A 26,170-nucleotide genomic window follows, 5' to 3' on the forward strand; every position below is an offset into this window, starting at 1 on the left:
TTGTGTAAATATTTGGCACAGATATCTTACAATACCACATAATAAATAGCCATATTTTCAACTTTCTATCAACTTGAATAATTTTTTTTACTAAATCACGGTTGGCCAGCGAATGGCCGGCGATCGGCCGGCGAATGGCTACCTACCACTGGGCTTAGCCTCTTTTCTGGGGGAAACCCTGTGAACCTCTTTAGGTATGGTGCCTCATTGTTGTTACACAACAGTAGTATCATCAGCAAATTTGATGAGCGTGTTAGAGCTGTGGGTTGCGATACAATTGGGGGTGTACATCTTAAAAAGGATGGGGATGAGGACACAGCCCTAAGGCACACTGGTGTTAATGAAAATAGTGGAAGATATGGAGGTGCCCATCCTGACATGTTGAGGCCTGTTTGTGAGGAAGTTCTAGAGTCACAAATAAAGGGGGGTTTGAACTGCAGTGTCTGCAGTTGGTTATTCAGTCTGCTGGGCTGATGGAGTTGAATGCTGAGCTGAAGTCAACAAACAGCATTCTGACATACATGTTGGGGTTTTCCAGGTGACTAAGGGTAGTGAGCATGGCTATGGAGATGATATCATCTGTGAATCTCCCGGGTTTGCAGGTAAACTGATCTTGGTCGAGGCCAGGTGGAATATTGGCCTTTATATGCTGCAGTACCATTTTCTCCATGCAGTTAATGAATACTGGGGTCAGGGCCACAGGCCGGTAATCATTCAGACCTGTGATGGAAGAAGTTTTGGGCACAAGAATTATGCTGGCAGTTTTTAGGCAGGTAGGCACTATGGTTTGCAGTTGAAGATGGTTAATACTACAGCAAGCTGAGTGGCACATGATTTCAGCACTCTCCCTGGTACTCCATCTGGTCCTGCTGCTTTGCTGGTGTTAATGCTGTGCAGGACCTGAAGTACCTTGTGATCCTGGAGGATGAGTAGCTGGCCACGCTCTGATGGTGTCAACAATGTGTCCTCTGCCTGCTAGCAGCCCTCCTCAAAGTGAAAGAAAAAGGTGTTAAGTTGATCTAGGAGAGAAGTGTCACTGGGGCAAAGAATGTTGTGGCATTTTTTGTAATTTGCCATACATTGTATGCAATGCCACATAGAGTGAGGGTTGGTTTCACTGAAGTTGGTCTCTATTCGCTCTTTACATGTGGCTTTAGCAGCATTGATGCCTTTGTTCACGTCCAGTCTTGCCCTCCTGAGGCCTATCTGTCTCCTGACACCAGTGCTGTGTCTTTGACCTGGAGCAGAGACTCAAGAGTGCTGTTGAAGTAGGGTTTTTGGTTGAGGAATTTTTTGTTCTGTTTCCTTGTGGTTACATTATCCATGCAGAAGTTGATATATGACAGCACAGAGGTGTAAAGCTCATTTAACAGCCAGAATAAAAGGAGAAAAAATTTCTGTAGGATTTAGATCAAGGCTTTGTAACTGCCACTTCAAAAGATCGACTCTGTTGTTCTTAAGCCACTTTGTAACTAATATGACAGAATGCTTAAGATCACTGACCATTGCCCATTTGCTTTGGTGGACAAGTTTGAGTTGAAAGGCACAGCTTTCATTTTACTGGTCCATTTACTTTACAACCCTCACCTATGATCTGTAACTCAAGACCAGTCAAACAAGATCCTGGATACTAGCAGGTGAAATTAACTTCCTCTGTAAGGTGGCAGGGCTCAGTCTTAGAGATAAGGTGAGGAGCTCTGTCCTCTTGGAAACCTTATAGTAAAGCTGCTGCTCAGCTGAGGTGGTTTGGGCATCTGATTAGGATGCCTCCTGGACGCCTCACTTTGGAGGTTTACTGGGCAAGTCCCACTAGGAATAGACCCCGGGGCATACCAAGAACTTGTTGGAGGGATTATGTATTCTCTCTGGCCTGCAAATATCTTGGGATCCCACAGGAGGAACTGGAGAGCATCACTGAGAAGAGGGAAGTTAGGAATTAGCTAGCTATGCTCATGTTTGGTACTGTTTTACTAATATTAGCTTTAGCATATGTTTAGGTACTTTAAGCAACTGGTTTACTACTTTTAACATCTCTTTAAATAATTTAGCATATGTTTTGCTAATTTTAGCTACTGTTCTGCTGCTTAAAACAAGTGTTCTACTGCTTTGTTTTACTCATTTCAACTTGTGTTCTGCTCATCTTTGTTCCGTTTTAACTTATTCAGTAAATTTCAGCAGTCATTCAACACTCAGTATTCACAGTGTATTTTCACAGAAATTGCCATTTCTCTTTCTATTGGTCAAAGTTCTTAGGAACTCTAAGCCAACACATTTGATCTCAGCTTCTGTTCTTTGTATCGACCTTTCACCAGACCCCACAACCCCTCCCTCTTCTGTTATTTGAACAGGATAATGGCAACATCTAACCTCCTTGTCCTACATAACAAAATGTCCCATCTAAAAAACTTGACCTGCACCTCCACCCTCCCCCTGGTGACTGTACTCACAGCTCCTCTCCTCGATGGCCTTGGCTGGAATCTCTTCCACGCATTCAGCTGGAAACCAGCCCACCTGGCCGCGGGTGCTGCCTTCCCAGAACCCTCCCTCCCCAATGCTCAGAACTTGATTGAGAGGCAGGAGGGCAGAGAGGCAGGCATCGATGTGAAAAACAATCAAACAAACAAACAAGCAAAAACAAACCTACATTAGTTTTACTTAAAGACTAACAAAATGATCCACAAAAATACAGAGGAAGAATGAGATGAATTCTTGGTCAATTTAAGTTTATAAATTTTACAGACAAACTTAACTTCAATCTGAAGGAAAAAAGTTAATAATCTGACAAAAAGTTTCTCTGTAGAGGATATTTTTGGCTCAAGTTAATGTAAGACCATAAACTCATTTTCCCTTTTTCCTAATGTTAAAGATTTGCACTTATAAAGGTCAGACATATAAAATCTAAAACTGTTATTTTAGTATATTTCATATCCAGGAGCAAATATTGCAATAAAAAAAATCTTTAAATTTACATTTCTTGTTTTTTTTTTTCAAAACAGTTTTATTACGTAAACTGATCTGATTTTACATAGTCTAAAATGATGAGTTTAAAAATTCAAAAGTTTGAGTATGTAATAGTAAAACAGCAATTACATGGAGAGAAAATAAGCAAAGCTCAAATAACTACATGATGTTTTCATTGTAATAAAAAATAGTGTTTTATTAGATTAAATAAAGGCCAAGCATTCCTTGAATAAATGGATATCGTCCACTACCTTTCATGCCAGAGATTTAAACTAAGCTGTAGCTGTTTTGGTCAAACAATGTAGATGACATTTGGCACAAACCCATGGAATATTGCTAGATTTTGCATGATCTGTTAGGCTCAGAGTATGTATTGGAAATGACTTTCAGCTGCTACCACAGCAGGTTTTTAGCTTAATTTATGTAAAATTGGTAAATTATTGCCCTTTTTGTATTAGCTAAATCTGCTTAGCTGTAACTGCCTTCATATGTGGCACTCCAACAGTTATTGAGTTGTAGATGTAATCCAATAATTAGTTCCTGTGAGTTTCATTAAAATCTGCTCAGTAGTCCATAAGATATTTTGCTAAAGGCCCTATCTGACTGGGCTGCAACTAGTTGGCAAATGGTATTTATAAGGATGTCTCCCGAATGTCTTGTGACTTTCACAGGTTTTTCAACTTCCTTGTATCAGTTGCTGAGGCATGCAGTCCCGTTGCTTGAGTTTTGAACATGTTCAGAATAATTGGTGCGACAAATTTTCTCACAAAGTCACAAAGTTGCTGAGGCCGTCTCCAACCCATCTCCAAATCACTAGAGCTGTATTTTGACACCTGCACAGGAACTGTGCTCTGACAAAAAAAATGTTACATGTAAATGTTTGGGTTTCAAAACCACGCTGATAACAAATAATAATTTAAAAACAGGTCCAAATTTGCCTGTCTTCATTTCTAAAGTCTGCTCCAGCAGATTAAATCATAAATGTGCAGATGCCAAGGTGGGTACAAAACAAGTTGAGGTGGTTAATGAAATAATGTTCAAGGCCAAGAGTGAACATTTGCAAGCCATGAACACAAAAATAGACCATGATTTTTTTTAAAAGTAGCTATTTCCAATTCAACCACGGTTTTAAGGTCACTTGGTTGAAAACACCCAGAATTCAATGGGACTGCAACAAAAAATTTACATATTTTTTTTCACAGTTTTGAGTCCCTTTCTAGTCTTCCAACAGTCACAGCTCAGTGAGATAGTGTCTAAATGCTACAGACAAACAAAACATTTATGTTTTTATAAAAAATTGTACATTGAGGCCCTAGTTGGCAAAAATGAAGAACGAACCAGTGGATGCTCAGGTATATATTAATAGGCTCTGACTGCATCTGCCAAGAGGAAGTGGCTAGTTTGCTATACAGCTTCCCCTCAGAGTGGTTACCCCTAATGGTGACATGTTGAACTGATACAAGAGTATCAAACACTTTTAAATGTTTATGAGTATTTTTGTGATTGTTGAGTCTGATATAAAATAATTTTTTAAAACTATTTAAATGTCATGCTTTAGAAAAAGACACCCTTCCCCCATTTCAAATGATAAACAAGTAAGTGATCTAGTGGATATTATTTGACTCACCTTTGACCCTGTCTCCTTTGTAGAGGTTAATCTCTCCCTCTTCCTGGACAGTGTAAGGACGAACCACCACAAAATGTCTTCCTGGAACGGCACTGTACAGTTTCCTTCTGGTACCCACTGCCGCACTGTGGCCACTGGGACTAACAGTAGAGAGGGGAAAAAGATAGTCATGGTCAATTTAATAAACAGAACAGGCTACAGTTCAAAGTGATGCTGGTAAAATTTTAATAATGGTCTGAGACGAGAAGGGCTCATGAGTGGTCACTGCCCACATAATCTCCTGAGAGTCTGCATCCTTATATCATTGACTTTCTGACCCATGATATTTTATATGTTCAATTTACACCTGTTTTTCTTATTTACGGTTTCTAGCTATTAATTGTGTGAGTGTTGATCAAGCATAGATATTTGATGTTGACCTGGAAGTTGAAGATGGAATGTGACCAGCTTACCCAGTGGCTGGTATAAGTTTTGCAAAGAACTAAAAGGGTAATGGGCTTCTGTAGACACATTATGAAGAATTAATGTCTTACCTGTAGTAGGTACCTCTTTGGACAATGTCAATTTGGAGAAATAGAGTTTAATTCTGACAAGATTTACAAGCTTAGGACACAAAGTGGACTGCTGCCATCTTAAAACACCTCTAGTCTCAAAAATGGTTGGCAATAACAATATAATCCAGGGCGTACTGAATACATACCCAGTAAGCCCCAGGTTATATTATTATTGTAATCAAAAGGTTTTGTAGTGGTTCATGTAAACTCTATAATATAAAACTTTACATCATCAACAGTTTTGCATTACACAATTATTTACATAGAACTCTGTGATTATTTGAAAGCACTAGAAGCAGCATATTGCAGGTTTAATTGTGGTTCCTAGAGTTGCCAAAAGTAGACAGGGAGGCAAAGCTTTCAGTTATCAAGTTCCTCTCCTCCATTTACAGTTTCTGTCCATGAAGCTAACACTCTTTACTCCAGAGTGTCCCCCGCCTCTCACACAGTGACTGCTGGAGATAGGCACCAAATTCTGTAGTTCTGGTTGGCTTAGGTTTCCTGAGCTATCCCTAAGTTATGAAGTTATAGACTTAGACTGATGGAGGGCAAACTGACCACATTTCCTCACGCTGATGCTGTTTTTGCTGTTTTTACTCTCTCCACTCTCCATGTTTATACATGCATAAATTGGAGTCATTAAGCTGTGTTTTTCTTTGTGTTTCTTTCCATATAAACTATACCTGGACCAATCCTTCTGTGTGTGTCTGCATTTCTTTTCTGTCCAAACCCCACCTGGCAGAGGCAGATGGCTGTTTGTCCTTATGCTTTTGGTTCTGCTGGAGGTCTCTTCCTGTTAAAATAGGAATTGTTCCTTTCTTTTCCTTGCATGGTTGCCAACATGTTGCTTAGGACAGGGGATTGCAACAAAGCGAAGATTCTGCTGGCTTCCTTAGAGAACTTCTGTTATTTGACGTTTCATAATGTGCTATATGGAAATGCACTGTATTAAAATTGGACTGAATTGACTGTAGTTAGATTTGAATCTGGATCTGAAATGGTTTTATGATTTGAACTTGTTTTTTTTATACAGTGCCCCAAGATGACATTTGTTGTGAATTGGCACTATAAAAATAAACTGAATAGAACAAAATGAATGTTAAGATGGCAGCGACCCGCTGCTGGACTAGCTGTTAGCTTGTCGATACTGTCAGAACTAAACTTTGTTTTTCTAAACTGAGGTAATTCAAAAAAACTATCTACAACAGGCAATTTATTTATTCATAACCCTTCCACAGAACCCCACTTGAAAAAATCTGAACTATCACTTAAAGACATGAATAAATAAAAAACCTTGTCATATTTAAAAGTTGTGGTGTTATTGCAAAGACTCTGCTGGATACAAGAGATCAGGAATAGAGTTTACTGTAACATAAAACTCCTAAAAGGAAAAACCGCTAAGTGTTAAAAGTCCAAAAATAAGGATTTGGAGTAATTTTGGTGTTTTTTTTCATCTATCCTCTGCAGTAGACAAACATGTTCCACAAAGACGAGGCAGACTCATATCCTGCTGTGGTAAATCACTCAGAATACAGCTGGTTCTGACACAAAGAGATGCTGCAACATTCAAACACCGGACTGTACACACAGGATTTGGTTTTGAAAACAAAAGACAAAAATATCAACCTGGCAAATCATTCTACAGCTGGATCAGAGTGTTAAAGATGTTTCTAAGTCAGACTAAAACATCCTCATTCATCCACAGAGCTGAGACATTCGAACAGGAAATCTAATGTGATAAAACAGAGCCACTCTGTGGTTAAACCTTGTAACAACACTAGGAGACATGGAAACAAACACCATTAAAATCCACAACTGTTTTGATTTTATTCAAAGCTTTTTAAGGTCCTTAACCTCCTTACACCCTGCATCCTCATATGAGGTTATTGCATTGGAAAAATTCACACCACACAAAAACTTGGGTCTCAGGAGGTTAAGGGCCTTTACAGATCATCACAATTAAGTTAAAAAAATACATTTATTATTATTAATATTATTGTTTTTATTTTTATTTCATGGCAAATTTGAAGAATGGGACATTTTATACCCTTAGGATGCCCAAATTGAGTTTTTGACCAGTCTGAAAATTTCCAGTCTGGACTTTTGCAAAGATAGTCCACCCTCACCCCACCCCCACTGCATCTGGTATGCTTCAAAGAGGTCCTGTTTTTGGTCAAGCCTGCACAAGCCTGGCTGCAGCCAGTCATGGAGCTTTGGAATCAAAGTAAAAAAAGTAACTAGGATTACATTATTTTATGATATGTAAATATGGGATCAAAATTTGCATTTATAATCATTCAGTGGTTTATTTATTTTGCTAACAGACAGACAGGGTTGAGAACAACAGTTTGAAAGCAAAAATATAGCACATTGTATTGTGCTCAAAGTATTTGTTGGTAATGATGATCAACTACTGCCACACCAAATTTTAGTTCAAAATATGTCAAATTAGCTGAGTTATAGCCAATTTTAGGTTTCCTGAGGTCAGTTGGCTTTGGCAACTATCTTGAATTGAGTTGACTATTAAATGTAATTAGTTATAAATTTACAACCAGTAATTAATTTCTGAAAATTTAATTAAAATTGGTCCAGTGTTTCATCTGATATTTTACAAACGGACAGATACAGTTTACTTTAAAAGTTAATGGCAAAGTTTTAAAAACATACTATTTGTACAACCAGTTCATGCTCAGTGTATGTGCTGTGCCTGACTCTCAGCTGCTACCACCAAATTTTAGGTCAATAGCTGTAAATTGGCTGAGTTATAACCATTTTTGTGTTTGATAAAGTAGCAGACATCTTGAATGGGGTTGACTCCAATCAGCTGTAGATGTTCATCAAATGATTAATTTCCAGGAGTTTAATTCAAATTCATGTTGTGGTCCATGAGATATTTTTGCTTACTGTACAAACAAACATCAATTTCAATTGCATTATAGACTATTAAACACACATGATGCATGCAATAACTAGGAAATTAAAAAGGCAAGGAAATGGAGTGTCAGAGAAAAGGACGGAAGGAGAGATAGGAAAAGGTTTTTTCCAAGCAAGTGGGTCACCTTGTCCTGCAGACTGCACTCCTCCTCAAATCATTGTGAGCGTTCAGAGAGCTGACCCCATTCAGCACCTACTGGGACTGCTCACACAGTTTCCAAGGGAAAGCCATGGATAAAGCTGCAGCTGTGCACTCTGAGTGGCCAGGAATAGTTTAATAAACCACAGTGAGGTAGGTATCAGAGTATTTAGGGTGTAATGACTGAATTGACAGGCTGTCATGGAGCACCATCCTGCTCTAAGGTCTTGTTTGTGGTTTAAGCAATGTCAAGTCAAACCAGAAATTCTGACTGTCCACCCATCTGGAGTGTGCCCTACTCAGAACCAAATGCTGCTATTTCTTTCCCAGTTTAATCTTAGTAGCTCACACCACAAGTATTCCTGCTAACTTGTGTTTCACATAGTTTTTTTCTTCAGACAAAGAACTTTAGCTAAAACTTCTATCAAAGACACTACTGGTAGGACATGGACAGTATTACTTAAATTTTATATGATTCATGTTTATTTCAGTAAAACTAAGGTAGATTTAATGATTGTTTGTTTGGTGAAGTATGTATCTCAACAGTTTGGGTTTTAGACATATTAGCATTCACTATTTGCAATTTGCTTTGTGTATTGATTTCATTTTTCATTGATTTCAAGTTTGAGAAACACTACTTTAGAATGAAGCAAGCCTTTTCAAGTTTGGGCAGGAGCTAAAAGAAATTTAGAAAGTAGAACTTGCCATGCAGTATGTAAAAAGATTCTCTTTTTGTTATGTAGAACTTGGAAAATCCGTTGGAGATCATTCTAAGCTACTAACAAACAAAATTGTAGGTCAATAATTGTAAAACTAACTGAGTTATAGGTCTTTTTGCATATTTCAAGGTTTGTAGGGTATGGTGACCATCTTGAATTGCATTGAGTCCAAAAGTAAATCAGTGGTAGATGTACATCCAGAGATGCAGTGAATTTATCCAGTTATTTATGACATATTTTGCAAAACAGAACACACACACAAACACTGGCAAAAACATTATTGCACGCTTTTGCCATTTGGTGGTGGGAGCTAATTAAACAAAAACTTAATTTTAAGTTGAGATCAAATAAAAGAATCTTATGTATTTTAAGAAACAATCACATTCACATCCACCCTCAAAAAAAGGAAAAAACAAAAAATCAATCAATCAATCAATCAAATTTTATTTGTATAGCACATTTCAGCAGCAAGGCATTTCAAGGTGCTTTACATAATTAAAAAACAAAATAAAAACAGCACGTGACAATGAATAAACAGTAAGAAAGAGCAAAAACCCGCACTCTAAGCCTAATTTAGCCATAAGCAACTCTAAACAGGTGGGTTTTAAGTTGAGATTTAAAGGCACCCAGTGTTTCAGCTGTTTTACAGTTTTCTGGAAGTTTGTTCCAAATTTGTGGTGCATAGAAACTGAAAGCTGCTTCTCCTCGTTTGAAAAAGAAAAGATGCAGATGTGTGGATTATGTAATTTATCTGTTCTAATTGGGTCCATTTGACCCAAAGGCCATGGGAGGGTTAAAGACAGGACGTTTTTCTCCTGATTTTAGTTGTTTTGTTTGGTCAACATCCATTCATCTTCTACCACTTATCTGTGGTCGGGTCACGGAGGAAACAGGCCGAGGAGGGAGCCCAGACATCCCTTTTCCTAGAGACACTCTCCAGGTGATCCCAAGGTGTTCCCAGGCCAGAGAGGATACATAATCCCTCCAGCGAGTATATCAAAGGACATCAGCATAGGCAGATGGGTTAAAAATAAATGGTTTAATCAAAAAGCAAACAGTCTACTTTCCCCTTTATGCACATACTGTATATCCTTCATTATTAGACTCTTAATTTTATACTTTTAAATTCAGAGGTTGTAGTTTTTGGACCTGAGCATCTTAGGAACAAACTTTGCAGCCTTTCACTTTCTCTAGATGACATTATTTGGCCTCCAGTTCTAATGTAAAGAACCTGTGTGTAATTTTTGATAAGAATGTGTCATTTAACCTCCACATTAAAGATACCAGGACTGCCTTTCTCCACCTGCGTAATATCACTAAAATTAGAAACATCTTGTCCCAAAATGATGCAGAAAAACTGGTTCATGCATTTATCACTTCTCGGCTGGACTATTGCACATTTTTATCATCTGGGTGTCCAAAAACTCTTTAAAAAGACTCCAGTTAATCCAAAATGCTGCTGCTCGAGTTCTGAGGAGAGTTAGGAGGAGAGATCATATTTCTCCAGTTTTAGCTTCTCTCCACTGACTTCCTGTCAAATTCAGAAAATAATTTAAAATCTTACTTTTAACATACAAAACTCTCAACAATCAAGCTTCATCTTATGTTAAAGATCTTGTTCCATATTTTGCAAACAGAACATTTTGATATCAAATTGCAGGCTTACTTGTGGTTCTTAGAATTTCCAAAAGTAAAATGGGAGGCAGAATTTTCAGTTATCAGGCTCCTCTCTTGTGGAACCAATTTCCAGTTTATGTTCATGAGGCTGACACCCTGTCTACTTTGAAGACTAAGCTCTGGTTCTGCTGGAGGTTTCTTACTGTTAAAATTGTGTTTTTCCTTTCCACTGTTGCCAATGTGCTGCTCAGGATGGGAAACAGTGATTCAACACAGTCTGCTGGCTTCCTTAGATAGATAACGTTTACTAATTTGCATTTTAAAACATATGCAAATGTTTTTGTACACTGCCAAGAGATGACTTTTATTGTGAATCAGCGCTATTTTAATAAACTGAATTGAAATAAGTGGTTTAAGACAAAATGTTTACAGATCAGTAAAATTCTTTATATTTGCCTTCACAACAGACTTTTCTGATATTCTTTTTATTGTCCACCTATGAAAGTTGAAGGCAAAAATGGTTTTGGTCTGTCTGTGTGGTTAGCAAATTATTCCATGAATCAATGAATAAAGTTCAATGAAATTTTTAGAAAGTAATAACTGGGTTGACAGCAACAACTTTTGGAGTGAACACAGTTCAAGATGGCTGCCACAGCAAAGTGACTATTGCCAGCACATGGCTATGAGTCATTCAGTTTCATTAATATTGATGTAAAAAGACTAATACCCAACTTTTGCACTGAGCCCTGACTGATCTTGCAAGATCTGTTTAGAATTTTGCTACTAACTACTGGAATCAACTCTGTTATAAAAAATATCTCATAAACCACTGAATAACTTTCAATAAAACTCTCAGAAAGTAGTCATGGGATAACCATCTACAACTAATTGAAATTTAAGTTGACCCAATTCAAGTTAGCTGCCACAGTTACCTTTACTCTACACATAAAAAATGAACAAACCCTAGTGGACTTTCCAGAATTTCGTCTAAAATTTAGTGTGGTGGTAGCTCAGAATTATTCACATTACATACTCCAAGTATGAACATATTATGTGAGATATTGCAATAATGCAAGAGATTGCAAATAATCCTATTTTGAACGTTTCACCAAACTGACTATAACTAAAAATGTCCTTTTTCAACATAGGATTATCAGTTTAAAACACTCACATGAAAGGTGGTAGGTGATCTGCATTCTTTCAAGGAATGCTAGGCCTTTGATTTTAAACATTTCCTCCTACTTTCCGCTGTATATTGTTCCACACCTGCTAATAAACTGCATCAAACATCTCAGAACATGATTTTTGATGTAGTTTGATTAAACTTTACAGCGTCTTTTTCTACTAAATTTTACAACTAGTTGCGGTGATAACAACAGGAATCTAATGTAAATTATAACTCATAAATAATAATTCCAGTTTTCCACAGCTGCTAAAATGTTCTTTTTATGTACAGAAGTAAGAACATCTCCATCCTGTTATGAGTTAGTGCTCGTCAGGGGAAAAACCTTCCTCCAAGCTACTTTAGGTTGAACATTTATTCTAAAAGATCAGCAGGTACCAGCTGATCTGGAGAAGTTCCAGCTTTTTTATTTTGGCTTTGAGGTGCTAATTATACAGAGTTGATTAAAAGCAGCTGAGCATAATTTGAGTTATTAATAGATGATCACCTGAGACCAGGCTAGGAAAAGAAAATCACTGTCCATTAAATCATATGTCTTTCTATTTATTTAATAAAAATTATTACTGCAGATTTAAAAAAAAATCTATTTGTTATCACTTTAGACAGAAACAAATGTAATATACTGTATGCTACTAAAACTGCATTCTTTAAAAATAAAAAGAACAATTTTGACTACGTGGAAAGAAAACTAAAATTTATATGAACTCCACTTTAATATTTGTCCTAATTTGAAACTGTCAAAAACAATTCACTTTATTTAGGAATGAAACTGATAAACTATGGTTCAAGTCATCTGGTTTCAGTTTGGGACAAGAAGAAAAAGAAACAAAAGCCAGACACTATACTTTACCTTTTTTTAAAAAAACAAAAACAAACAATAGCCCTCCACGAAAGGAAAAACTGAAAGAAAAATAGACAATGCTAAGGCCTTGAACGCATGCTTATCACCCACCACCTTGCCTTTTGTCAACTGTTAGTGCTAGAACTATGTGCTGGGTATGACTCTCGGAACTGTAGTCCAATATTTGTAAAATTGTTTGAGTTATTGTGGCAATTGGTATGTGTGTGCTCTCCTGTTTTCCTTCCTGGCTGACCAGCTACTGATTGGGCACAGCTGCAGCTCCTTCCCCTGATGAGATCTGAGGGTTTTTAAGGTGGCACTGACTACCTGGCCTTTCCTGGAGCAACACGCATCTTCCAGTACTTGTCTCAGCTGCTTGGTTACCCTGTTAGCAAGAGTTTTAGTTATCCGTTGTTCTTTCTGTGCCCTGAAAGTCCTGATACCTACCTGAAGTCCTGTCAGCTGACCCCGTGTGTTTCCCCAGTAAAGAGCTCACTCACCTGATCCACGCTGCTGCAGCCTGTTTGCCTCTAGTCACACCTACTCACCTTCTGTTCTGGAACACACTGGTACCAACGCCACTGGACCCTTGCCCTCCACTCCATGCTCCGCTTTACTTTGGAAACTGTAAGTCCTCTAAACACCTGAAAAAACCTGAACCTACAATCAGCTTATCGCCCATATTCACCCGCTCCTCTCCTTAACATATCCAGAACCACGATCACCTTTGCTGTAAATAAATCACTTTTTGTATATTTGTCTCCAGAGTCAGTTTACTCCATACTGTTCCATTATTGATATTCTGTGTAACTCTGATAGTTATAGCCTTTGTTGTGTTTGTTGAGGTTGATTAACTGTGGCTGCCATCTTGAATTGTGATACTTGAAAAGTTAATCTCTGTGCTTTAGACATTATTTTCCTGTTTATTTTTTTGTTTGTTATGACAGTTAACAAAAACAAAACCCTAACCCTAACCCTGACTCAGTCAAATTTACAGATGTTGAGCTGGAATGGTAGGAGCCAAGACTGATCTCTAACAGATAATGCAAGATCCTTTTTTTTCCTTAAAAATAACTATTTAGAATCAGCTCTGTGTCTGTTATCAAAGTATCTCATTATCCATTTTAATGTAACTTTCAGGGGGAAAAATCATTGGATGTACTTCTACATCTGATAAACTTTTGGAGCCATCCCAATCAAGATGGCACCACAGCTAATTGACCTTAGAAAACAAAAATGACTAAAGCTCAGTCAGTTTTTAAAAAAACAAACATTTTTTTTTATGCCATGAGCTGTCCAGCTGTCATTTTTCCTCCTCTTCCCTCTCTTTTTTAAGTCAGAATATAATAAAAAGCTCAGTCAGTTTTACAGATATTGAGACTCTTCACTTGTATAGTGCCCTGCTGAGGGACAAACAGATGGAAACTAGAATTTGCCTATAATCTAGTATATTTACAAATAATGTGTATTTGTTCATTAAAATGTACTGTCCCTGGTTTAATTAAATAAATTCTGAGAATACATACTGAATGTGAGATCTTTCAATATGACATTGCAAAGAATTCCCTGAAACTCCGACATTTAAGACACTGGGTGATACGTATTCCTTGAAAGAATGATAGGCCTTTATTTTGTTTATAGTATTGTATATATATTATACTTTTGCATATGTGATATGTTATTATTCTGACACAGGTTGACTGAAGTGTCCTCAAGCAAGGCAATGAAACCACAATTCTAAGGACTGGGTAAATTCCTCTGTTAAGGAAGCAGATAAAGATTCTTCCTGTTCATATTGGTCAAGCTTGATGATATTTTATTTTACTTTATCTAATCTATAAATATCTATTTTTAATTTAGAATTTCTCTCCTGGTTAATTGTATTTTCCTTGTTCAGAGCAATGTAGACATTTACCCGTGCATTATGTGCATATTACTTCATGGCTGAATCAAATCAAATGAAATCAAATCAGGGGAATTTTATAATCTCATCAAACTCTCAGAGGAAATGTACTATGTGGTATAATTGTATTTGGTTTGCAATATTACCCCTGAACTTTTTCAAACTGTGATCTCTTAATGAAGTTCTGGATGCAAAAAAAAGATGATACAGCTTCACACGTAATGATTTTTGAGCCTCATCAATGAACATGAACTGTAAAATATTAGAGTAATAATAAACACAAAGGTTCATGTTTATGAGACCAGTTGTGCGAAGACAAAAAACACCTGACTCTGTTTAACACTGAATCAAATCCAGCTCCCTGTCTTTATCATAACAGACCCAGGTGCAAACATCTCTGGCTGGACACAGGACATGTCTCATTTTGCACCACATCGAGCTGGGAAGCTGTTGTCATAATGCCTAGAGGGTGACTGACAGCTGTCACTGTGTGGTTGTGTATATATATGTGTGTGAGTGTTGTAGCTCAGATGAGGGTGTGTTCTGAAGAATGACATGTCAAGTGAGGGAAAGGGAAAGACACAGAGATGCTGTCATGAGTGTGGGTGGAAGCGGGGTGATGGGGCATGATTATGTGTGCGTGTGTGTGTGTGTTGGTTGGGGGTAGCGATGTGGGTGGGAGTAAAATGAGAAGAAATGAGTGAAAGCAGAAACAAAGGAAGAAAATGCTGGACTTACTGGAGCTTTACTGGGCAGAAGGGTGGGAGTTCCTGAAAGAACTCTAGTTCACACAAGATCCTAAAGAAATGTGTCATAAGATCTTTTCAATAGGGATGCACTGATACCTATATCATTCTAAGATATAAATCCAAAACCATGTACATATATTCAAGCTAGTACACATAAAATTGTTCCAATAACACAGTAATTCACCTCTTAGCTGAGCAGTCAGGTGGTAGGAGAGGAGCAATGTCAGCCATGTGGAGGTAGGTTTTAGTCTTTAATTGTATTTGACTTGGCTGTCCTTATCCACACACTTATCCAGTTGGTGGCAATAATGAACCATAAAGTTGTTTGTTAACCACAAATAAACACCAGAATAAGAAGCCTTGAGATAATTCAAAATGAACAATGTTGACAGAAATAAAGCAGACTGCAAATTATACTCAGCAAAGTTGTCATGAGGAGGGATGAAATTTAGCACTTTCAACACAAGCAGTTTGATAAAACATTGAATAAACCAACACAATGCCAAGTTCAAAGAGTTTTCTCATACGATTGGGAAACAGCTACAGTCTCTCATTGAGCAGAAGAGGATCCTGAGCATATACAGGTCTGAGCATGGGCTTCCTGACAATTTCACCTCTTTTCAATGAGCGCTTTTGGAAGACTATTGCTCTGCCTGCTCCATTTGAGGAATTAACACTCATAGTTATCAATATAGCAGTCAATCCCTGGCAAGAGAATGAACGCCTCCATCATCATCACTGTGGTGAAAAGGACATTATTGAAAAGCATGAGAGAAGTGTAGAAGTTATCAACCCAGGAAGCCAAGCCAGAGAGCCTTCCAGCAGCAAACTAGTGTGCAGCAATCTACATCATTCTAAAGAGAGGGGATGAAATGGAGAGTGACCATGGCCAAAACTGACTGTGGTTATCAAAGTCTTCCAACGCTGATGAGCCTGAAAACCTGCTTAATGAACAGCAGCTGCCAACAGGGTTCCTGAGGAAGGTACTTAGCTAATGCTTCAAAACAGTGACTTTTTTTTTTTTGCTGTTTCCACTTGTGCTGCTGCAAGCTGGCTGTCTTTTGAAAAAAGGTAAGAAACAAACTGTCCATTCTGAAACACAGAATGAAGGCAGACAGAGGTGCTCAAAGGTAAACTGATTTATTATAAAGAACAAAGCAAGGAGCTGATGAGGCAGCAAACCAAAACTTCATAGGGAATAGGAGGAGGGAGACACAAGGAGAACCAGATAGTGCATGACAGCAACAATGAACCACTGATGAGGAGAAGGACAAGACTGAATGTGAAGACAGCTGACATGAAAGTGAAAACAGGTGAGTGATTAATAACTAGAGACAGGTGCAGATTGGAGTTGCAGGCTGACAAGGGAAAATCACTGAAGAACGAATGACTGAGGGCAGGTGAATAATACACAATAAATTACAAAGACTACACAGGAACTAACAATATTAAACACAGGTAATAAACACAGTGATAATAGAACTATAGGAACACATAAAAAATTTCCTAAAAGAACTAAACAAAAAGAAAAAATAACCGATCCTAACAGAACTAATGTGATATTTGTGCATCTCTAATGTTTAAAACAATTTGGTTTTAGAATAAGACCAAATACTGAATCGTATTGCCTCAAATATGGAAAACCTGTTTTTTGATTCGCTGGGCTTACTTAAGTTCTGGACTGAATGTCCCACAGTCAAAGGGGGAGACTCCACCAAGGGTGGTGGAGAATGGTGGGGTTAAGATACTGTGGGACTTCCAGATCCAGACTGACAAACAGGTGATGCCTAACCAACTAGACATTGTGGTGATCAACAAGATACAAAAAAAGGCAGCGGTGATAGACAGACAGACAGACAGATAGATAGATAGCTGTGGAAAGTCAAGACCTCAGTGGTACCAGTGGTCATGAGAGCACTCGGTGCTGTGACCCCCAAACTGGAAGAGAGGCTCCAACAGATCCCAGGAACAACCTCAGAGATCTATGTCCAGAAGAGCACAGTCCTAGGAACAGATACTGCGTAGAACCAAGCTTAAAGTGAAAGTAGAACCGCCTATGTGGAACAAATAGGGCGAGATGGAAGTTTATATACACATAGGTAGGTATATATATATATATATATATATATATATATATATATATAGTGTTGGGGAAATGTATTTCAACATAATCTTGACTAAAGCAACCAGATGTCATGCAAGTACACTTGGGTATATCTATGCTTTTGCTCGATCACATGCCGATAGCACACAGCTAACTGTAGGGGCGTTGAGGACATGCCTCCTACACGCACTGTGCACTCCTCCATCACATGCACAGATTTCTAAAACCATAGACTACTGATGCCACATTTTTTTAAAGACTATTAAAGTTACACATTTGACCTTGTGGATTACATAAAGTGAAATGATCTCTGATAATAGTATTGGGTAAATATATTTGATGTATAGTATTGACATAAATTCCAACAGCTGTGTGGTATGAATAAACAGGTTTTTTGAATTCCAAAACACACTATCGTTGTTTCTACCTGCCAACACTAGATAGAAGACATATTTCTTTGATTATATGCCAACATTTATGAATGTGTCCATATAAAATGTTTGAGAACATCAAAAAGGAAAGAAAAAATAAGTGCTGAATCAGTGACAGTCTATAGCTGGAAGGATTTGTTGGAGTGTGTTTCAGATCAATTGAGAGAAGGTTTCCAATGTGGAATATTTCCAAAACTCCTCAGCTTAATTTCCCATGAAAGGTTTCTGGAAAGTTTCCAGAAATTAATAGAACATTTTTCATTCCTTTACAACCCTAATCTGGACCCCAATTTTCACACAAAATTGCTTTTGAAATGTGCCAGGTCATGATCTGGTCGAGAATTCCTTGATACACCATTTCTTCTTTGGCACCAAAGCAAGAAGAAAGCCACAACACATACACAGACTGACCTTGCACACCAATACAAACACAGTTAAACATGAAAAAATTTAAACACAACACTAGTGACCCTGATTAGTGATGGGAATGGCAGCTCTTTTGAGTGAACTGAATCACTAGAATCAGTTCATTAAAATGATTCGTTCACAGAATCCTTCAGTTCACACAGTTTGTTAGTTAGTTAATTTAGTTTATTTCTTTTGTGCCATACACCATAAAAGACACACAAACACATTTCAAAGATGCAGACAGAGACCAACACCAACATCCTTCAAACAAAAAAGTTTCTTTTTTTGAAGATGCCAAGCTTTAAAAACAAATCGAGCTAACTGAAACACACAATATTTAAATAAATACTGTAGTTTATCTTCATCACTCATATAAAAAAAAATCCAGGTAAACATCAAGAACTTTACCAAACAATTCTTTTCTGAGAGTCGTATACAAAGGACAAAATATAAATGCATTTCATTTACAATTTCATTTAAATCACACAGAGAACATTTTCGATCCTTCTCTGGGACTGAGTGAAATTGTCCAGTTTCTGAAGCTAGAGGTACAGTACCAAATCTAAGTTTATTCATGCACGGACCCGGTGCCAGAGGGCGGGCCAAGTGGGCTGGCCCGCCCATTCAGTTATCTGCCCCCCCTCAAGACAGATTACAACGCCATGTAAATTAGTTGAACCTATGCAATGTAGTGACTCAAGACAACCAGCAGAGGGTGCTGTAGGCGATTAAAATGAGGGATTCCTTACTCAAGAGTCTGAAAAGATGAACCTGTTCAATGCATTTTCACTACAGAGAGGCAGAAAATCTGATTATTGAGTTCAATAATTTTTTAAGATGGATGGAGTTTTCTTTATTTGCACGTCAGGTTTGTTTAACAAAAGTGAGTGTAAATGTTAAAAAGGCTCTATTTTTTAATACCTCTCTTCAGGAGAAGTTCATGTACAATTGCCTTCAAGTTTCTGGTGTTAATGTGTTTTAAACACAATGATTATAATGCAGTGCTAGTTTCTAAGATTTATGCAAAAATTGTTTATGCAAACCTGAGCACAATTTCTCAGCATTTTCTGGTGACTACATGTCACTGTTTAAGTTATATGTTTTGTATTAATAAACAAGATATGATTATTTCAGTTGCAAGATCACGTAAACATTTATTTATATATTTATATAAACTTAAATGACCATTTAATGGGCCCCCCCAAAATATTCCTCAGTCCCCCCAGTTAAATTCTTCTGGAGCTGGGTCTGTTCGTGCAGTACATGAATACAGAACAAAACAAAACAGCAGTACGTTTACTGAATGAAACCCTCCCTTGCCCTCTTTGACAGACTCTTCTTTCTGTGTAGCTGAAGTTAGTGAGTGCCACAACACTACAGCAGAAAGCAGCACATTCACTAAACATAAACGAGAGTCCTTCTTTTCTGCTCATTATTGTTATGACCTAAGGACCCCCCACCTCACTGCTGCTGCGCCTTGTCCCGCTGGGAGACTCAGTCACTCTTCTTCGGTCTTCTCTCCTCCTGTTACTTTATGTGTCCCTCAGTCTGTTAAGAGAATGGGGACGGGGCATGTGTGCATTTATTTTCATGAAGCTTGACTCAACATTAGCAGTTAGTTTGAATAAACGTATGCCATTGCCAAAAGCCTGAGAGCAAATCCCCGCAAGGAGAAAATGGTTAGACTCGCTCAGGGCAGAGTCAGAGTCAGTGTTTTGTTCACTGTGTGATACATGTAGTTTATTTGCAGTGAATGAATCTCAAGTGACATTCGCTCAGGTGTCAGCAACAGTCCCTCCCTGCCACACGACGCTGTGTCGTTTAGATTTACGCCATGAGTGAGTCACAGAATGTGGAAGTTCCACTCCCGCTGAACTCAACTGAACTAAGTCTTTTTTGTTTTCCCTTTTTTTCTTGTTATTTCTTTCTTATTTTTTTATTATTATTTTTTCTCAACTGAACTAAATAAGGAACTAATCAGTGAATAAAGTGATTTGGTTCAGTTCGTTCACTCAAAAGATTTGTTCGTTTGAACAATTCGTTCATGAGCAACAACACTTACCCTGATGTCCCTTACCGTTCTGAGAGGCTCTCATGATTCAGTACTGAATTAATTCACTCTGGATTTTACAGAACATAAACAAAACCTTGAAGTGTAGACTTCTTGCTGGCAAGAGATGGTACTGATTCCTGTAATCCTAACCCTGAGTTCATCAGAATAGCCTGCCTCTGACTCGATGTGACCCCAGGATGAGATGATGACTTTAGCTGACCACTAGAAAGCTACACGTTTTCCACTCCACATGTTTTTAGCCTGCCGGAACCTGTTTCTGGGAGAAAAGGCCTCATTAATCCAGTTTCAAAGTAAAAGTAGGACCACTGTTTACATTATCTTAGTGGTAAAGTTGTTGATAAATACTTGGTTTGGCTCTTAAGATTTGGTCTGATGCGAGTTTGAGAATTACCCTAATTTCCAAATTCAAATTATTTTAATTTCAATCTAAATTCTTCTTTAATTTGGCATTGATATCAGATTTGTTCCTGTTCATTTAGTCTGAACAAGTCTAAATTCATCCTTGTCTTACTCAATTCATAAACCTTTAAAATTTTAAAATAAGTTTCAAAGAATATGATGAAAATTGTCACTAATTGTTTCTGTAAGTGGGCCAAAAGAATCTGTGCAGAGCCGGGGCTTTGAGTGTCCCTAATACAGTATGTGACCCTGATAGGCGAGGAGTGATCAGGTTACAGACCTACATTTAAAATCAGTTTCTATTTTTAAGATGCAAAGCAATAACACTGAAGCACAAAGAACTGTTATGTTGGTTTGTTCTTCATTTTTTGTTTTTGTCTCATCTGTTAATTCACTACAACAACTTTAGAAAAATGTAGACCAAAACAAGAAAAAGACCCAACATTCTTGGACAGAATGCATATTGCCCAACACATTTTATGCTAGAGTTTTAACCTAAGATCATCTTATCCTGAGAAATTAATTATTGTTTTTGGTCAAAAACCTTGAAAATAACATGCACAATCTCATGTAAAATCATGTGGTGTCAAAGTATATGTTGACAATGACTCTCAGTTACTTCCGCATTAAATTTTAGCTCAATATCTATAAAATGGACTGAGTCATAGCCATTTTGTGCTGACTAATTAGCTGTTGCAACCATGTTGAATTAGGTTGGCTCTAAAAGTCATTCAACTGCAAACGTACCGTATATGCACTGATTACTTTTTGAGAGTTTCATTCAAATTTGTCATGTGCTTCATGAGATATTTTGAAAACAGTAAAACAAGTTTGACACCAACAGTTAATGCCATAGTTTTTAGCAATTTTTGTGTTTCCTAATGTGAATTGGCTGTGGCAGACATCTTAGACTGATTCCAAAAGTTAGACTGACTCCAAAATTTTCTCAGTTGTACATGTACATCTAATAATTACTTTGCGAAGGTTTCTTTAAAAATATTTTAGTGTTTCATCAGATATTTTGCTAACAGACAGACAATCAAACACCCACATAATGGTCAATAACATTATTGTTCTTTACCTTTAGAGGTAAGCAATAAAGAAAAACCTTCACATTGTTGGGGCTTAATCTACAAAAAACATGTTTTGAGCAGTACATCGTAAACCACAAGCAAAATGTGCGAAAACTTCAACAAATTTCCCAAAAGATAACAATAAAATTTTGAAAAAAGTGAGAAAACCCAGCTGTCTTTTGAGCTTTATACCTCAGACAGACTTCACATCAAAAATATTATTCAAAGTTTAAACAGGTCATGGAAAGTTGGATTTTACATAACTAAACAGGGATTTTGATACATTTGATGATTTTTAGACAACTGCAGTCAGTTTAAGTTTGGTGTATTAGAAGATTTTACTACAGAGTGTACCAATTAGAGTGTGATTTTGTAACTCTAACTTTTGAGCTGTCTAAACTTCCCCCATTTTTACAAACAAACTCTTCCTACTCCTACAAACGACACTTTTTATGTCAAAATATAGGTACCTTTGTCTTCTTTCACCCAAACTGTCTCTCATTGCTGTTGGACTTATGGTTTTCTCCTAAATATGCTTAGAGTGCAGAGTATGCACACCCAAACTCTTATTGACTTTCATTACATCAGAGCTCAACATTTTCTCCTGACTTTTAGAGAATTAAGATCACATATAACATTTTTTTCAAGGTTTGACTCCATCATTTTTCAACATAAGATCATCTCAGTCTAAAAACTGGGATTAAAGGCAGTTGGGCGATATGGATTTCTGTAAGGAATGCAAGGCCTTTAATTTTGTCTATATATATTTTTTTTTCCTTGAGCCAGATACATTTTTTTTAGTTGAATTGTAGATAACATATGTTACAGTTGAACAAGTTTCAAAATGAATTATTATAGTTTCATCTTGTTTAAGTAACAAATTTGCCATAATAACAGGGTGTGTTGACTTTATATTCACTTCATTTAATACACACTGGGTAATCTTTTTACAAGGTTTAAAAATAATCTAGTTACACATTTTCTGCATATATCTGACAACAGCACAAGTTACAGGATTTCAGTTGTCTCAGATTTTATACTCTGCTGACATTAATGCATAAAAAAGTCATCTACATGCACCAGATTCACTTTATGACTCAGATCACACTTTACCCGACAGAAGTGATAAACTGCATTACACTTTTCTGGCTCATTTGTCCCAACTGTTATCACATCTCAGTTCTCCAATATCTCATTTACAATAATTAAACCATTAAATAATTTATGCTGCTGATGATGTGTGTATCTAAACAAAGGTTTACTATAAAGAATGACATAATTAACATTACACATTCAGGCTGCCCGGGAGAACAGATTGTTTTTAACATGAAAAATATGCTGTGTGTTGGCTGAGACAGAAGATCAGCAGCTAATCACCATTTCATATTCACATTAAAGGAATAGTCTAGTGATTTGTGAAGTCATGTTCTGTTACAGAATATAGAGAAAGAGGCAGAAGTCTTTGTCCAGGCTAGGCTATATAAATAGCCAAAGTCACTTTTTGCATGTTTTGTACTTCCATTTGGGTATCTACTGCTTCTAGAAACAGTCCAAACGCAAAAAAACCAAACACCCAGCTGTTTTTTGACAATAAGTAAATGTTTTCTGGTGTATGCAAAATGACCTGTTTCACAAACCTTGGAATTATTGCGTCACAATTCTTGTTACCTAGCAACTCCAAGCCGAGCCCAGCCCCTCACCTAGCAACCCAAGTGGAGCTCCACCAACTTCATTACAAGAAGACCATCATGTTAGTTGTGCTGGTTTTACTGCTGAACAATGTCTGCTGGAAAAGGAAAATGTTCTGTTGTCGGCTGCAATATAGAACATGTGTACATGCATGTTCTTCCAGTCACTGAGAACAGAGCTGCGTGGCTTCATTTTATTTTTGATGGCAATGTCCACGTGATATTGCCATGTTGTAGTTTGAACAGCTGACCTGTCCCAGAAACACGTCTCTGTTAAAGTCATGACAGGTTTGTCTTAACTAACATTAGAACTATGTTAATAAAAGAAGAAAAGATGGAAAAGAATAAATAAAACTGATCTTTACCAGGCGGCTGTCCTGACCAGTCAGGGTTCGGACCCACTGATTGCCACTGTTTGACTCAATAAATGTCAGTTCGGAACCGATAAAGGCCCCTGTCCCAAAGTCAGAATCCTCAGAGTTTGAATTATGATATAAATGTGCGTCAGATCTGCAGCATTTAATCCTTCAGTGAGTTTTTATGTTTTGAAACGGGACACTGAGGGCGTGGCCAACAGCAGCTTATTTGCATAAAAGTGACGTAGCCCTAAAACCTCTCATTCTGAAATGAGCTCCAAACAGGCAGAACTGATCAGGTGAAATCCTAATATCTGAGAATGATTTTGTGTATTAAATGTAAAGAACATGTTTTGTATAGCCCACAGACCTATCCTGACTTGTTTAAGGAAGCATAATAGGTCACCTTTAATGTTTTTTTTTTTCAGGTTTATAAAGCAACTTTTTCTCAGAAATGGCAGTAGGTAATAATAAACCTGTACATTTTCTTTGCATGACACATTATTTAGTTTGTCACTGTTTTCTCAACTGAACAATGCTTGAGGTACTACACAAATGTATGTATGTGTGCTGAGCATAGACTTGAGAGGCTGCTGAATGTATCAGTATACCTGTTGTTTAATGAGTCAAAAGTTTACTCAAATCCTGGCAGACTAGTACATTTGCAGCCTCAACACCACTGGCATATATACAGTCTATTTAAGTTCAGCACAGATACATATGTGTAGTAACACAGAGGTTGTTCGGTTGAAAAAACAGCAGCAAACTAAAGAAATGGTGTCATGATGTCACCACTATGTTTTTTTTTGAGAAAAAGTTGTTTTAAAGCCTGAAATATTATATAAAAGAGTTCCTTGTTTGGCTAGCCTTTAGCCTAGCCTGGATGAAGACTTCCATAATTTACTTCATATTCTGTGCTCTGTGACTGATGCCACGGCTGATAAGGTACTTAATAGGGGTGTAACAAACACATCTAAGAAGAATGAGATGAAGAAATTTTAACATTCAAGATCAAGTTTTTATAAACTTGCATCTCATATTTGATTATTTTCATTATCTGATGTGTTTAATTTATCTTTAGAAACTGGAGAAAACCCCTCATCATGGAAATGTGCTAAAGTAACCCTGATCTATAAAGGGGTGACCCTACGGACATAAATAATTATAGACCTATCTCAATTATTAATAGTATAGCAAAAATATTTGAAAAACTTATTTTTAATCAATTATCTATACATCTTGATGAGCATAACCTGTTATCTCCACACCAATCTGAAGGTTTGTACAGGTGCTTGAAATCCTTGAAAATGCTTGTATTTAACAAGGTGTTTTCCAATTTTGGAAAGTGCTTGATTTCTGTATATAGTCCTTAGAGGTGCTTGATATTTTTAACTGCACAGTTTTGTAATACAGAGCACTCTAACAGGTAAATTGAAAATCTTAATTTGATATTTATATATTAATGGCAAGAAATAGGGAGCGATCATTTTGCTTTTGATAAAGTCTCAAAGCCTCACTTAGTCAATTGAATTTGGAACATTTTTTGTTAAATTACTGTTTGTTCTCCAACCAGGTATAGAGGGTGTTTGAGAGAGACATTTCGAAACATAAAATTTTGTTATATTTTAGTTTACTTTGTACCTGCTATGTAGAATACTATCACAAGACATTATAAATAACAGGAATTAATAATTTTGTATGATAGTGAATTGAAACTGTCTTCTTGAGTTTAAATGTATGGTTTTATCTTCAAAGAGTGGTGCTGGAAAAGTTTGAAAATTGACCTTGAAAATGCTTGAAAAGTTCTTGAATTTTACTCTGGGAAAAGTGTACAAATCCTGAATCTGGATTTCAGCCAATTCACTGAACAATCACTGCTCTTCTTAAATTTATTAATGACATACAGTCAGTCTCTGATAGTAATATTCCTCCAGGTGCTGTATTTATTGATCTGGCCAAAGCATTTGACATGTTTGATCACTACTTACTTTTAGACAAATTATATGCTCTTTGTCTTTCTACTGATTCCTTGTTATTTTTTCAATCTTTTCTTCATTTTAGAAGTCAGTGTGTCTCCTTTCAGGGCAGCCAGTCTGAGTTTAAGATAACTGAAAAAGGGGTATCTCAAGGTTCATCTCTAGGTCCTCTGATATTCTCTATTTTCATTACCAATCTTCCACAAGTCTGTTCTGACTGCCAAATTCACCCTCAAAGGGTTCAGTCCCATCCAACTATCGGCCAATAACCTGTCTCTCTACAACATGGAAGCTCATGTCAGGCATCATAGCAGACAAAATAAGTAGGCACATGGAAAAATACATGAGCACAGCACAGAAGGGCATTGGCATAAATAGCAGAGGAGCCAAACACCAACTCCTTGTAGACCACACAGTCGCCCGAGACTGAAAAA

At 37.2% G+C, this 26,170-nt stretch overlaps 1 protein-coding gene across 1 annotated transcript in view; it reads right to left on the reverse strand.

Annotated features, from left to right (window-relative positions):
* shank2b (SH3 and multiple ankyrin repeat domains 2b) overlaps nt 1–26,170 on the reverse strand; it is a 370,640-nt gene that overhangs the window by 151,141 nt on the left and 193,329 nt on the right. The window contains exons 10-11 of the mRNA XM_025008967.2: nt 4,589–4,728; nt 2,448–2,561 (exon numbers count right to left, since the gene is read on the reverse strand). Coding sequence (XP_024864735.1) covers nt 2,448–2,561; nt 4,589–4,728 — 254 coding nt within the window. The remainder of the gene's footprint in view (nt 1–2,447; nt 2,562–4,588; nt 4,729–26,170) is intronic.

This window comes from Kryptolebias marmoratus, linkage group LG15, assembly GCF_001649575.2.
Source record: "Kryptolebias marmoratus isolate JLee-2015 linkage group LG15, ASM164957v2, whole genome shotgun sequence".
Taxonomy (NCBI): Eukaryota; Metazoa; Chordata; class Actinopteri; order Cyprinodontiformes; family Rivulidae; genus Kryptolebias; species Kryptolebias marmoratus.